This window comes from Triticum urartu, chromosome 6A (genome assembly GCF_056163025.1).
Source record: "Triticum urartu cultivar PI428250 chromosome 6A, HENAU_Tu73, whole genome shotgun sequence".
Classification (NCBI taxonomy): Eukaryota; Viridiplantae; Streptophyta; class Magnoliopsida; order Poales; family Poaceae; genus Triticum; species Triticum urartu.
Genome location: NC_141878.1, coordinates 504,159,413 through 504,175,202, shown reverse-complemented (window position 1 = coordinate 504,175,202; position 15,790 = coordinate 504,159,413). Strand labels below are relative to the sequence as shown.

At 44.0% G+C, this 15,790-nt stretch overlaps 2 protein-coding genes across 2 annotated transcripts; one reads left to right on the top strand and one right to left on the bottom strand.

Moving 5' to 3' along the window:
* The first annotated feature begins 224 nt into the window (after window positions 1-224).
* Window positions 225-8,642, top strand: LOC125514463 (enhancer of mRNA-decapping protein 4). Its single transcript, XM_048679806.2, has 13 exons — window positions 225-1,064; window positions 1,760-1,809; window positions 2,012-2,168; window positions 2,255-2,473; window positions 3,173-3,301; window positions 3,749-4,322; window positions 4,406-5,367; window positions 6,360-6,719; window positions 6,796-6,915; window positions 7,122-7,292; window positions 7,398-7,556; window positions 7,758-7,883; window positions 7,998-8,642. Exons 1-13 carry the CDS (start codon window positions 327-329, stop codon window positions 8,304-8,306), a joined length of 4,074 nt encoding a protein of 1,357 aa, XP_048535763.1. The 5' UTR covers window positions 225-326; the 3' UTR covers window positions 8,307-8,642.
* A 2,757-nt stretch (window positions 8,643-11,399) lies between these two features.
* Window positions 11,400-15,061, bottom strand: LOC147965912 (uncharacterized). Its single transcript, XM_087526999.1, has 9 exons — window positions 14,704-15,061; window positions 13,986-14,072; window positions 13,498-13,889; window positions 13,266-13,415; window positions 13,086-13,181; window positions 12,933-13,001; window positions 12,630-12,842; window positions 12,426-12,533; window positions 11,400-12,327 (listed from the first exon to the last, which is right to left on the bottom strand). Exons 1-9 carry the CDS (start codon window positions 14,889-14,891, stop codon window positions 12,209-12,211), a joined length of 1,422 nt encoding a protein of 473 aa, XP_087383125.1. The 5' UTR covers window positions 14,892-15,061; the 3' UTR covers window positions 11,400-12,208.
* Window positions 15,062-15,790: the final 729 nt, after the last annotated feature.

Sequence of the window (15,790 nt, the reverse complement as noted above, 5' to 3'; positions counted from 1 at the left end):
GATAAAATTTAAAATTTGAATTTGGAGGCCTTCATGGAGGCCGAGCTCCAAAAGCAATTTTCGTTATAAGATGCCCTATATTTTGATGGAGGGAGCATTTTTAGAAGTAGAGTCAAACAGAAGAAGAAAATAACGGCACTGCAACATTTGAGTTCTCAAAGATCCTCGTCAAAATAAAGCGAAACAGCGAGGGCGCAAAAGCGAGAGAAAACAATCACCGCCACCACCCCGACCTGCACTTCTCGTCTTCTGCTCCGCCGCACCTCCGACCCATCCCCCCTCTCTCTCAGCCCCACTTCTCCAGATCTACTCCAGTGCCGCCTCCAATGGCGTCTCCAGCCGGAAACCCTAATCCGAACCCCGGCAACCCCAATCCCCCCTTCGAGATGGCCATGCTCTTCAGGCCGCCTCCCAACCCCGCGCCGACCGCCGCGCCCATGTTCCCCGGCGCCGCCGGCCCGCCGCCGCACTCCGGCCCCTACTCCTACCCCCCCGCCACCCCTCCCTTCCACCTCCGCCCCTACCTCCACTACCCGCAGGATCCCCAGCCCCCCATGCCCCGCCCGGTCATCCCCTTCCCCATGCCCAACCCGAACGCGAACCCCAACCCGGGCGCTAACCCCATGGCCGCCGGGGGCGCCAACCCCGGCGCCCGCCTCATGCAGCTGCTCGGCAGCTCCGGGTCGGGCCACCTCGAGTCCGCGGTATCTATGCCCCCGCCGTCGTCGGAGTTCGCCGCCGCGCAGCCGTCGCCGCTCCCGGCGATGCCATCCGCGCCGCCGGCGAGGATGCTCAGCAGCACCAGCAGCAAGGTGCCGAGAGGTCGGCTTCTGTGTGGCGGGGACAAGGCGGTGCACAACGTTGACTCGAGGCTGCCTGGGGAGGCGCAGCCGCCACAGCTGGAGGTGACGCCGATCACCAAGTACACGTCAGACCCAGGTCTTGTGCTGGGCAGGCAGATCGCTGTAAACCGGACGTACATCGTCTATGGGCTCAAGCTGGGGAACATCCGTGTGCTAAACATCAACACCGCGCTTCGGTCACTGCTCCGTGGCCATACACAGGTATATATTTTAGTCCAGAGAGATAAATTGTTGGTTAGTTCTATGTAGAAATGCTCATCCACAAATTGAATCGCTGGGTAGTGGGTAGTGGGTAGTGGGTGTTAATGATGAATGATGTATTTAGCTAAGGGAAAGGATCTGAAAAGTTCAAAGTGTAGATACTGCATTCCCCATACGCTAGAATAAAATACCTTATACATTTTCGGGTGAAACCATTTTCAGATATTTTGTTATCATCACATTCAGTTGCATGTTATTTTGAAAACAACCTCTGATACATTATTATTTGTATCGATGTCATGACGAGGCTGATGAATTAATTATGTATTAATAGATATGTTAATTCTGAATTTATGTTGGCTAGACCGTTAAGAAGGGCTGAATTAGCTTATTTCAGTGAATTTGAACATTCTATGTGGATGACACTCATGGAATAATCACTGCCCATAATGCCGTTACTGTGTGGTTGTTTGCTCGTGCTCAAATTCAGCAATTTTAATTTATAAAATATTGTATGTAAACTTGTCCCGCAATTTAAGTGTTCAAGGAAGTGACTGAGGATTTCTGATGTCAATATTTGTCAATATCTTTAGATGGTAATTGGTTATGCACTCCTCATTTTCACGTGGGTTCAAATTTTACTAAGTATATGAAAGTGCATTTATTTCTTATGGCTTGTGTTCTTTCTTCTTTAGAGGGTCACGGACATGGCTTTCTTCGCTGAGGACGTCCATCGTTTAGCAAGGTACTGTGTATGGAACAATAACATAATCTGAATTTGTTCACCCAGTTGGCAGCACAACAAAAAGTTGTCTTCACTCTCCTTTGGAGATCACATATTTAACATTGTCTGAGGTTATTTATACTATATAAAAATAGCTAATCCTTTTCCTTATTCTTTATAATTGTGTGGGTCATGTATGCTAAGTTGCTCTCTTCTGCTGCAGCGCAAGTGTGGATGGACGGATATACGTGTGGAGGATTGATGAGGGGCCCGATGCAGAAAATAAACCACAAATTACAGGAAAGATAGAAGTTGCCATACAAATTGTAGGTGATGCTGTAGCTTACCATCCAAGGATATGTTGGCACTCTCATAAGCAAGTAAGGCATCATTTACATAACATTTGCCACCTCCAAGTTCATTTTGCATCTCAACTCACTAATGGAGTTGCATGTTTATCCTACAGGAACTTCTGTTTGTTGGAATCAGAAACTGTGTCTTAAGAATAGACACAACTAAAGTTGGAAGGGGAAGAGACTTTAGTGTTGAAGAACCTATCAAATGTCATCTTGATGAGCTTATTGATGGTGTACGCTTGGTTGGTAGGCATGATGGTGATGTGACAGATTTGTCCATATCTCAGTGGATGACTACCCGACTGGCTTCAGGATCAAATGATGGCACGGTTTGTATCAAATACTCTCCTATTTATTGTGAAAATTTGAATTCTGCGGAATTGGGAGAAGTATTTTCTGAATGGTATTCTTGAATATGCCATCAGATTCTAGTTCTTCTGAGCAATATGGAAGCTTATTTCCTCTTTCATTTCACTGAATAAACTGTATAAAAAACCATTGATTAAAATATGACTGAATTTTCCATCGATAGGCTTGCAGAGTTAATTATTTTTATTCTGGTTGCAGAGTTTTTTTTAATAGTATCCTAATACTTTGTTCTCTTGTCATTTCAAAGCACCTTTCTCTTAAGAAAGGAAAGCAAACCATATGTCTCGTGGAAATAGTTCATCGAATGATATGTGGTTTGGACTGTCTCCCCCTTGATTTGATGGTTTTGACTGCATTTACGCTGTTGTAGTCAGCAATATATACCATATAAAATTATTTGCAGTGCATAGAAAAACTGTGAAGTACGTTTCACCTGCTATGTTCGCGTAACCTCGATTGATGGTTATCAGGTGCTGTCTGGTTACTGCTAATAGTCGGTTGAAAACTAACATCAGCTGCTAGGTTAAGCACTAATGAGGCTGCCAGCAATTTTTCGACTTAGTTGGCCTCTCTTTTCCCTGTTAGACATTATTTTATTTAGAGAAGTGCTGATCATCCTTACTAAGCACATTTGTAATGTATATTGGTTTATTTTGCAGGTAAAGATTTGGGACGATCGCAAGTTAGCACCTCTATCGATTCTAAAGCCACATGATGGTCAAGCTGTTTACTCAGTTGCCTTTCTTACAGCACCTGAGCGCCCGCATCATATAAATCTCATCACTGCTGTATGCACTCTTGCACAGATTACTTAATTTGTCCCAATGATTGCTTAGTTTTACTTGCCTTTTTGAAGCACACGCTTTTGTTGGGGCATCTTGCTCAGTTTTACAACGTTACATATACCAAAACACAATGACATATATTAATTAGGAATGAACTATAAGGTGCCTGTACCACTTGAGTTTTAGTAAAATCTAAACGGAGCTGTATTTGCCTACAATTGCCAAGGGACAAAGAGGCAAAGACTCTGCTCGTGGTTTGGATAGTCTGTGAAATGCTACATTATATAATGTTCAAATGGTAGACTCATTTTGTAGATATTCTATTTCTGTTAGAAATGATCAGTTAATGTGATTCTGCTCTTATCATCTTCTGAGAAACAGAATAATTGACTGCATGTTGTGCAAATATGTTAACAGATGTCTTACATGCTATTCTGGTTCTTAATGCAGGGTCCTCTAAACCGAGAAATTAAAATTTGGGCTTCTACTAATGAAGAAGGTTGGTTGTTGCCAAGCGACTCTGAGACTTGGAATTGCACGCAGACCCTGGAACTTGTTAGTTCTCTGGAACCTAAAGTCGAGGAGGCATTTTTCAACCAAGTCGCAGTGCTGCCTCAAGCAAGCATTATCTTACTTGCGAATGCGAAGAAGAATGCTATTTACGCTGTGCATGTTGAGTATGGCTCAGACCCCGCTTCTACCCGCTTGGATTATATCGCAGATTTTACAGTCGCGATGCCTATTTTAAGTCTTACTGGCACACATGAAAGCCAACCTGATGGTGAGCAGGTAGTTCAAGTCTATTGTGTCCAAACAATGGCCATCCAGCAGTATGGGCTGGAGTTATCACTTTGTTCGCCTCCTACATCTGACACTACCTCATTTGGAAGAGACCCTGCTATTTCACGTGTTTATGATACACCTCTGGAAGTGGTAGGAGCAGAGTCATCCACGGGAACTAGCTTTACAGATTCTTATACCGTCGGTACTTCGAGTAAACAATCAACTTTTGATCAGACTGCAGGTAAAACAATTACCATGTCTCATTCAATTGCTTCAGTTAATTAAGAGTTTTCTTTTGCTTATGATTTATCTCATTATCTGCAGAGTTTGATCTTAAGCCATCAGCTCCACCACTTACATACACAGAAGGTGATGGTTCTGCGCATCTTCAGTCTGCCCCTCTTGCATCAAACACTGATCTTACTGGATCAGGACCATCAGTAGGCAACCGTGACAAAGACCAATCAGCTTTTGATTATTCGACAAGCCGAATCACTGAGCCAGTTGCCTTGACTAGGCAAGATACACCCATGCCAAAACCAGTTGCCCTCGCTAGGCAAGATACACCCATGCCAAAACCAGTTGCCCTTGCTAGGCAAGATACACCCATGCCAAAGGACAATTTTGGAAAGGATGAATTAAGAGACAGCCACAGTGATGTTCAGATGCTCCCAAATCCTCGCATGATGTTTAAGGTAGGAGGAAATGCCACTCATCTCATAACTCCATCTGAAATTATATCAGGTGCTCTGTCTGCTGAAAGCAATCAGATCTCTATATCTGATGGCGCAAAAATCCAGGATGACTCTATTAGTAGCCCTCGGATTGCAGAAGTGGAAGCAAAACATGTCGATGAGAGTAAATCTAATCATGATTTGGAACTTGAAGCTGTCAAGGAAGCTCAAGTTGTCTGTGAGAACTCAGAGAAAGATCAAAATTCGTTGGAGCAAACTGTTGAAATGATCAGTGAGCGTTCAGTAACAACTGATAAGTATAGCGTGGAAGAATCACGGTCACCATCTGATAGACTGGTCCCTGACCATACTGGTGCTGCTGGAGAAAATGTTTCAAACAAAACCGTAGAAAAACCTGGCATAAGTGACTCCTCTGTGTCTAGGGAGCAATCATCTTCATATACAAAGGACAAGGTTTTTCATCCTCAAGCATCTGGTCAGTCATCACCTTCTACAAGTGCATTTAACTCAACTGAGTCTTCACATGAACCTGTCAGCAGTGCATACCCTCCTATTCAATCCTCTTCAGAAGTTGCCGATATGCTGCAACAGGTGAGCATTGCATTAAACTATTCTCTTATCTATGTACTCTGAAGTAACTTTAGTCGAATGGAGTTGCTTGTAGTATTCTGGAGTTCTACTTGCTGTTTGGACTTTGCAATACGACCGTCTTGGCCTCCTATTGCAATACGACCATCGTGGTCTCTTTGCCATCCGGCCTGCAATATGAAACTAATGCTTCTTTGATGTACTATTGTACTGTACTAACGTCAACAGCAATTTGCATATAAGCTCTAGTTTTACATGTCGATAATATTTGGCCTGAATTCAAGAGTAATTTGGCTGTTGACTGGTTATTAGACTTGCTACTACTAGAAAATCACAGGGTTGTCCTTTCTGAAGACAGTTTCTTTATGCTTAGTTTAGATTGGGCTGGGAAGTGGGAACCAATGTGACCCTGCAGCCTGCCAACCTGGCATAAACTTGGCGCAGTTTCAAGTTTAAAATCAATGTGAGTACTGAGTAGGATAGGCTGAGGTTGGAATCCCATTCAATTCCTGGTCCATCCAAACTAGGTGTTACGGATACAAATTCCTTATAGACTCTGGTAGTTTTCTTGTTTCTCACGTCCTGCATGTAAACACACATTCTTAAATATTTTGTTGAGATGCATGAGAAAATCTGTACAGGTAAAATTGTCATTTCATTCTGGGTTTCACTGGGAAAAAAGCACTGGCCTAATTGGAATGAAGATCCATGGAGTGACAACCGTGGTATCCCATCTAGTATTGGCCCACTTGTCCAGTACCCTGAGTTGGACATGATGTAGCCATCTATGGCCAACTTAACAATTGTGCCTGCTTGTAAAATCAGCAAATATCTACTCTTTTTTTAGGAAAAGATATACTTGGTTTGTTTTGATTTGTCACTTGACTAGTGCTATTAGATGGTGAGAATTCTAGGTTATAACACTATGGCTTTTAGATCAGCGTTATATGAGTATGAGCTTCAGTTTATTTACTGTGTGGTCGCGTGTCTTGCAGCTAATAGCCATGCAGAAGGATATGCAGAAGCAGCTAGGTACTATCGTTATTGCTCCCATTGCGAAGGAAGGCAAAAGAATTGAAACATCACTAGGCCGTACAATGGAAAAATCTATCAAGGCTAGCATTGATGCCTTGTGGGCTCGTTTCCTGGAGGAGAACACAAAACGTGAGAAGGCTGAAAGGGAGCGAATGCAGCAAATGACCACTCTCATCACAAGCTCAATAAACAAGGACCTTCCTGCAATGTTGGATAAGTTAGTAAAGAAAGAAGTTTCTTCACTTGGACCTGTTGTTGCACGGGCAATGACACCTATTATTGAGAAGTCTTTAACTTCTATAGTTGCTGATGCAGTTCAGGTTGTGCCTAACTTCCTGTTGCATTTGTTGTTCTTGCTTTTGCCACCCTTGCTCTTGTTTGACTGTTTGCATTTAGAAAGCGGTGGGTGACAAGGTGGTGAATCAGCTGGACAAATCTGTTACTGCAAAACTTGAAGCTACACTTGCTAGGCAAATCCAAATGCAATTTCATACATCTGTAAAACAGACTCTTCAGGTATGTATCATCTTGTAGTTTGTTCTTATAGATGGTATTCTAGCAGCTCTGATGTGGCATGTTACATGTTGCATCTGATTTGTTTGTCGTGCCTTTGTTTCTCAGTAGATTGCTTAAGTTGTTCATCTATATATGAAATTTACTGTAAGATCAATTTGTTTTAGCTTTGCTAGATGTACTAATTTGTTTTAAATGGATGTATGCAGGATGTTTTACGCACTAGCTTTGAATCATTGCTTGTTCCAGCATTTGAACAATCATGCAAGACAATGTTTGAGCAAGTAGACAGTGCATTCCAGAAAGGAATGTCTGAGCATGCTGTTGCTATTCAGCAGCAGGTTGAGGCAGCACATACTCCATTGGTGCTTACTTTAAAGGTAGGATATTTGTTATTTGGAATGGCTGGAAATAGCAAGTTAAAAGTATGCATTTTTCCTTTCCAATTGTATAATAACAAAAATGTTTATATAATTACTTTTCAGGAAACTATCACTTCTGCGTCCTCAATCACCCAGAATCTCACATCAGAGTTACTTGATGGGAATCGCAAAATTTTGGCGCTGGTTACATCTGGCAATGCCAATGCGCAAAATACAAATGTTCTGCAGCCCAACAATGGTCCTATCACTGGCCCGCCAGAGGTGCTGAATTCTGAAACCTTTTAAACTTACACATTTTTTCTGATTGGCGACCTGTCTAAGCCGTTTGATGTAGTATGGGTATGCCTATTGGGTATTGAGGGATGAGTCTTCAATCTTATTTTCCTTGTCTTAGGTAAATAATATGATGATTGGTGACATCAAGACATCTATATAATTTTCATGTGCCCTGCAATTTTTCAGGTCGAGGCACCATTAGACCCGATGAAGGAGCTGGGAAGACTGCTAGCTGAACACAAATTTGACGAGGCTTTTACAGTAGCACTTCAAAGAAGTGACGTGTCAATTGTGTCTTGGTTATGCTCTCAGGTATCGTCGTCCTTGATTGGTCAGCTAATGCTGAGCTATATGACCCTTGTTCATTAACTTGCTCATACTGGAATAGCTGTGTTGGATTTGTTATAGCTCTACCCTCTTGTACAGGTTGATTTGCGTGGATTATGTACAATGGCCCCAGTCCCTCTGAACCAGGGAGTCCTCCTAGCCCTACTCCAGCAGCTAGCAGTTGATATTGGCACCGAGACATCCCGGAAAATTCAGTGGATGACAGATGTTGCCATGGCGATCAATCCGACAGACCAAGTCATCGCCATACATGTGAGGCCCATCTTCGAGCAAGTCTACGCCAAATTGGCTCACCACCGGTCGCTCCCCACCACCAGTCCATTGGATAACAGCAATCTTCGCTTGCTTATGCATGTCATCAACTCAGTTCTGCTTAGCTACAAGTGATTCTAGCTGGCTGCAGAAACAGCGGGGGAGTATGATGGTCTATTCTTTCTTTGTATAGAGAGAAAATTTTGAAAAGCAAGGGAAACCTAGAAGGACGATGGAAACTGTCACCAAGAAAAATTGTTAAGGGCTGATGTGCCCGCCCCCTGGTGTAAATTAGGCTTGTATTGGACTTAAATTGGAGTATTTCCATGTGAACTGTCTACAAGTCTCTTTGTTCTTGAGCACACAGTCGTCCTTTGTAGCTCCAAGTTTTGATAGTGGTAGCAGCCGCTTGCAGTGGTGAGTGGCTGTTGCTTTCACCCAAAATATGATTGATGTTGTTTGTGTGTGGAAGCTGCTGACGTCTTGATTTTTCATGTACCTGCCTGTTGCTGTTGCAGCTTATCGTCTGTACGGCTATGTATGGACTACTGACGTGGGATTGGGAACCGGGTGGATGCCTGGAAGCCGGTGACACTTCGAGCTTTGCCTGTGTCAGGCCGTTAGCCACACATCCTCATGTGATCGTTGCATGTATGTGGCAGCCGAAAAGCTTTTTTTGGGCAGGGTGGGTGGGTTTTGGTGCATTATGCTGCTGCATTAGAGCAGAAACCACACTAGGTATATTAATCATATGCAGTAGATAGGTTGATGCACATATAGCTGCTAGGTCCTAGTGAACTCTGAGTACCTATAACTGGGACACCATGTTCAGTTAACTGAAGCACCACTGCAACAGCCCAAGCGACGCACTGCAACGGTATTGAAAAGACTTAACGCCCTCCATGCGACATCCAACGGCTCAGATTGTATTACCTCTCCCAGCCGTCATTTACCCAGTCATTTTCGTGCTTTTGCATATGTGGTAAGCAATTCAAACTATTAAAAAAAACATCAAACCTTGCTATTTTTTTTAGATAACTCTCACCTTGCTTTGCTTACATAGCAATTCTCCTTTTACTATTCCTGAGGCTACAAAGCCATGTAAGAGCTGGAGCTTAACAACTATTGTTCCCCTGTTGTAAGGGCAAGTATAATAAAGTGATCTACCCGAGCTCTAGGAGATGCCACATCAGTTTTCTTATTGCTTGGTTGGAGAAGAGAAAAGAGAAACAAGCAGTAGAATTATAGCCAGCTCGGGCTCTAGCAAAGTAGCAAAAATTGTGAGATAATAAGATGTGGAACATATTAATGACATAGCATACAAGTATGGCCATGTATTCATAACTGGGCTATTAGATTGACTATAGGTGACGTGACAACTTTATATAACCGGTTTTGGCTATACTATAATATTGCCCTCCGGTGAGCTTCAACCGGTGCCCCAAGGGCCTAGAAGCGACGCTGCATGCCCACTGCATGCTAATGCAAAGAAGCGAGGAGACTGACGACCGGACATTTTTTCCACGACCGTCGAGTGTGCTACAAGGGCGGTGGCCACTGGGAGCAGCCAACGACGGCTTCCTGGTGTGGCGAGCAGCCTCCCGGTGTTGCAAGCGTAAGGTACGGTCAGCACGATTACTACAACGCGACACCACTACTGTGGGTGCCGGCGGAGCCTACTACAAGCAAGCAGCCAACCACTGCTGGAACCGACAATGTCCATTTCTACGACACGAGCAACCACTGTTGGAACCACCGACGCCCATTGTTGCGACGAGAACCGACCACTGCTGGAACCAGCGATGCCCATTGCTGCTATCCACTACTAGGGAAAAGGCTAGCAGCAGCGCGGGTTTTAGACTTATCAGCAGCGCGGGTGCCTGCGCTACCAATAAGGCGCTACAACTAACTCTTAGTAGTAGCGCCGTCTGTACCCGCGCTACCACTATTGACTATAGCAGCAACGCTTTTCAGGAACGCGCTGCTATTATTTAGCTGTAGCGATTTTCCGGTCCCGCGCTACTGTTATATTTTTCATCATTTTCCCACTCCAGCTTTGATAAACTGCAATTTTCAGATACTAGGTACTACTAGATATCAATTTCATAAAGCATTATAGGTACTAGGTAGTATTCCCTCGGTTCGAAATTACTCGTCGTGGTTTTAGTTCAAATTTGAACTCAAACCATGACGAGTAATTTGGAACCGAGGGAGTACTAGATAACAATTTCATATATACTCAAGATGCATCCTCAAGCAGTACAAGGTGACATCGACGACAATCATCATATTTAGTTCTAGATGATATCGACGACGATCATCATATATAGTTCTACATGATATCGACGACGATCATCATATGTAGTTCTAGATGATATAGCCACACAAACATATGTAGTTCTAGATGATATCGATGATGATCATCATCCTCAAGCCTGGGCGGTGGGTGTTCCTGATAATAATTAGGATGGCCTGTCCAACACGAAGATTCTTGCCAACGAGGAATCTCTTTCACCCAACCGAGTTCAAGTGTGTGCGACCATCTGTGTCCATGCGGTAAGTACATGTGGTGACGGAGCCCCTTGTGGTAAGGCGTAGTCCAACTGAGCCTTCTTCATCAGGCTCGATACCACAACTCACAGATAGGTTCTTTGGCAATCTCTGAATAAGAAAAACATATCAATTCATAAATAGCCTCACACATACTCTTGCGGTGCACGCGCTACTGATAAACTTGTTTCAGCAGCGAGTTTCTGTTGCCCGCGCTACTGCTACTTAGCAGCAACGCCTGATTTTAAAGCGCGCTGCTGGTAAGATTCTGTGTATAGGCTTTTCCCTAGTAGTGATCGGTGACACCAGGAGCTACGAGCTGCTACACAACGGTGGCGTTGTGACCATGATCACTGCGTGCTGGAACTATTCGGGGCGATGTTGCGTTCGGGAGCGTGTGGGGCTGGAGCCGACCAGTGGCGATGCTGCGACCACAACCACTCTATGCTGGAACGGGCCGATGGCGATGCGGCAACCGTGACCGCCGCATGCTTCAATCGGCCGATGTCGAGCTGCGAGCACGTGCCGACGAGCTGCTACACAACGATGGCGCTGCGACCGCGATCTCCGCGTGCTGCAACTATTTGCTAAGAAGTTGCATGCAGGAGATGCTGCAACCGCAACCGCTATGTGCTGGAACTGGCCGACGACGATGCAACGATCGCGGCTGCCACGTGCTTGAACCGGCCGGCGTCAAGCTGCGTGCGTGGGGCAGCTGCTACACAATGGTGGCATTGTGACCGCGATCGCCGCGTGCTGGAACTATTTGGGGGCAATGTTGCGTGCGGGCGCGTGTGGTGCTTGAGCAGATCGGCGGCGATGCTGCGACCGCGATCGGTATGTGCTGGAACCGGCCAACCAGTGATGCGGCGACCGTGACCATGCTTGAACCGGCTGGCGTCGAGCTGCGCGACACAACAGCCCTGAGCGGTGCTGCAAGTGGCGCGCGGTAACAACTGGGGTCTGGCTGCTGCGAGGCATACACGGAGACAAATGGACAAGCTGCAATAACAAGCAGAAAACAAGAAGAAACATGACACGCGGCTCAAATCTCAGCATGAGTTCAATCATTCCATCGTTTCCGTCCTTATTAAGAAGCAACAGGAGACCTCACCAAGCGCTCAAACCTAGTAGTTTCCTAGTCACGATTGATAGAAAAAGGTCGCCTTTTTGGCCCCAGCACACCTCAGCAAGTGGACCTTACATGTTCCCAAGAGGACGATGAGCATTTTGAGCCAAGCCACCCTCTTCAGCACCAGCTCTTTGAACCTAGCAGACTTCTGACCACCCTCAAAGCCCCCCAATAGAACATCCCTGAGTTCGAGGGAATGGTTCTCAAGCTCCGTGTCGTGGACAAAACCCAAAACTACAAAATCCTATTAATTCCTCACCACCTAAATGCCGCAGGACTTCAGTACTTCCTATCACTATCACTTCAAAATTGAATGAAAACTGTTTCTTTCAGCCCTTCATTCATTCAGCGCATCCTATAAGCCAAATGGACTCCCGTCCGGTGTAAAAGTTATGTTAGCTAATGAAGTCTCATCATCTGGGAATTCGAGCCTTGTGTTTGAAGCAGCAAGACCATAATCAGGAATGCCGTCACCTGGGGTTGTGATAGGAGGCATATATAAGTATGCGATTCAACCCCATTTGAGAAAGAGATCATGTCGAATTGATATTGAAATGCGAATGATAACATACCCATGATGTTGCCAAGACCTGGTTCTTCCCAAGTGGCTGCTTGCTCATCAGTTGGGAATTCGAGCCTTGTGTTTGAAGCAGCAGGACCATAATCAAGAATGTCGTCACCTGGGGTTGTGATAGGAGGCATATAAGTATGCGATTCAACCCCATCTGAGAAAGAGATCATGTCAAAGTGATATTGAAATGCGAATGATAACATACCCATGATGTTGCCAAGACCTAGTTCTTCCCAAGTGGCTGCTCCCTCATCAGTTTGGCTAGCAGTTGGTACAACGACGATAGCTGTGTTGGAAGTAGGAGATCGAACTTGACCATGCGATCTGGTGCCTGGATGCAAACTGGAGGTGCGAGAGATATCAGCAGCATTTGATTCTTCGGCTTCACCAGAAATTGGAGAGGAACCTGGCACCGCACCTGGAGGTATAATTGTATGTTGCTAACTGCATCAGCAGTAGAAGGTAGAACGTTTGCATATAATACGGTACGCTGAGCTGAGAGAGATACCTCTAGCTCTGTGGACCGCAGTCATAGTGAGGCTAGAAGCTGGACCTGCATTTGACACCCCACCTGCATCTGCGGCGGTAGAAGGTAGAACATTTACATATCGTATGATACCATTTTAATAATCCGGGTGCAAAGTTGAACTGAGAGAGATACCTCCAGCTCTATGGGTCGCAGTGATAATGAGGCTAGAAGTTGGACCTGAATTTGGTTCGCCACTTGGAGGTACAATTGGTCTATTGTAGACTGCATCTGCGGCGGTAGAAGGTAGAACATTTGCATCTGACATGGTACCATTTGGATAACCTAAGTGTAAATTTGAGATGCGAGAAGTACCTCCAGCTCTATGGGTTGTAGTCATAGTGAGACCAGAATTTGAATTGGAATTCGTTTGCTGATATGGAGGTACCATTAAGTGGGAGGCTCCAAGCCCGGTTACTTGCGCTGCTCCTACTGCCGCAAACTCACTCCTAGTTGGAGATCCACCTTGATTTGCATTTAGAGTTAGAGAGAGTTGTTGATCCAAGGAACTTGAGATAAAAAACTCCATACAGTCAGAGGAACTCACCCATATAGAAGACAATCTCTGCAAAATGCTTGACGTTGTTTAGGACAGTTGGGAGCATACTGGCTTGATTTGATGCAAGAGAAATTTGCCGAGCAAGTTCCAAGTTGGCATAAAAGCTCTTCATGGCTTCGGCCTTTCCAGCTGCTTGCTGAACAAGATTGTTTATTGGCGCGCCCATCTTCAGTATGCCATTGTATATGTCCTCAGCCTTGCTTGTATTCATCATCGGGCATTCTTGGAGGTGCTGTTGCATAAAACCAATTCCCTTGCCATGAACTTCTTGAGAGCACACAATACACCGGAAGCTAATATTTTTGTTTTGAGCATGTTGCTTTCTAATCTTCACTGCAAATCTCCACCATTTCTTCTTTGCAATCGTTGGTACGTCGAATCTGTTTACAGATATATAGATAAAGAGAGAGGTGTATGTTATATTATAAAGGACAGCACTGAATAAGACATAATAAGTAGTATGAGATTTGACATACTTTGTCTGCTCAGTGATATACAGACTGAAGTAATCACGAAGCACCACCTTAATGACCTCATTTGAATTACAGTATGGATGCTCTTCCCTAAGAACAAAACAACCCATTTAGTCCTAAAATGACTAAAAAGATAATCTGAATCAACTGAGTGAACACATCAATTTCCCTGATGGCTCATATTCTGCAATTTATAAATGAGAGGCCTGATTCTGGACCATGGTTCAGCCGATCCTATGGTCGACGCCGTACGATTCAACATCCTGCTACATGTGGATTCGCGTCATGCATTATTTAACATGCAAACAGCTCCCATCATGCATTTTTTAATCAATCATGCACGGATCCTTATGAAAAGTGTCCAGAGATCAATGGTGTCGAGCGTAGGTTCGGCTGAACCATGGTTCCATATAACATTTTCGTTTATAAACTTATCAGTGAGTATGATAAATCTGCAGTTTTAATGCCAAATATGTTCTCTTAAGAATTACGAAACAGCATATGATGCTACCGAGTTTGCTCTACAGTGGCAAGATGTCATCTTACAGTTTGCTTTCCAAAAACTGTATACCCTCTTTTTTTGGCAGGACCATTGGTACGTTGATGATATTAAAGACCCATTGTTCCTTTCGTTTATAAAAAAAAGAACAAGTAAAACAGGGAGCAAAATTTTATTGATGAGGGTGTGGCAGTATGTTACCGTGTTCCTGCTGCGACATACCTTCCACAATAGTCAATTTCATCATTAATTGCTTGGATGGAAGCAAATGGTAATTCTGATTGCCCCATATCCACCACCTCTTTGAACGGGGTTCTGATTTCCTGGTCAAGGAATATTCTTGCTTCTTCAAGTCTCCTTTTGGTGATCTTTTCAAGCAGATTGCCTCTCTTCACGTGCAGAAAAAGCATCGGGTGTGCTCTCAGAGGATTAGGATAAATCTTCTTAATAAGGTTGGAGAGGCACTTTTCTAGAATATCCCATCTGCCATCACTGACTAGAGCATCAACACGTGTAACATTATATAGCTCCCTGCAAACAATCCATACCAAACAAGCTTATCTTTCTTTGCTGAAAACTAGCTTTGTAGTTTGTAAGATAACAATAACTGAGTATATACCTCATGCAAATAATTAACAAAGAAAGGACAAAGCTCAATGCTACCTGACCACGCTAACAAACAAGATGCATGGGCAGAACCTTAGTGATCAAGATTAACATGTGTCGTACAAGATAATAACAAAATGGACTCTTGCTGTATAAGTATTACCAATTCATGCACAACCATTTAAATCAAAGCAAAATCCTAAAATTCAAGGCAAAATCACAAAAAAGGCACTCTGCTGGTGCTGGTGTCTTAGTTCGTTACATTTCATAAGAAGAAAATTGCTCATGTTAATTACCTTTTATCGATGAAGGGACTTAGTAACTCAAACACCTCATCGAGGTGATGCAACACACCTTGAGTACAAACCCAGCCTATGCATAGCAATATGCACACAACCCAACACGTAGAAAGTTACCAAAAGAAAAAAAATACCATGAGATGGCTTGATACAAAAGAAAATACACGTAGAGTGCATGAGTGCTAATCTGTAGACTAAACCGCGTGGTTCATTACCTGAATCACGTTGTGCATGTAGGTTAAGCCAAACTTGTTGGATGCTAATCGCATAGTTTTCATATCAATCTATGGTTACACATGATTTCCAGATATGATATTCGCAAGTCTAAAGGTATCGTAATGAACCTAGATTAAACCAACATCACGATGACCACTAGACAGAGCAATTGATAACATGTGTCAAAT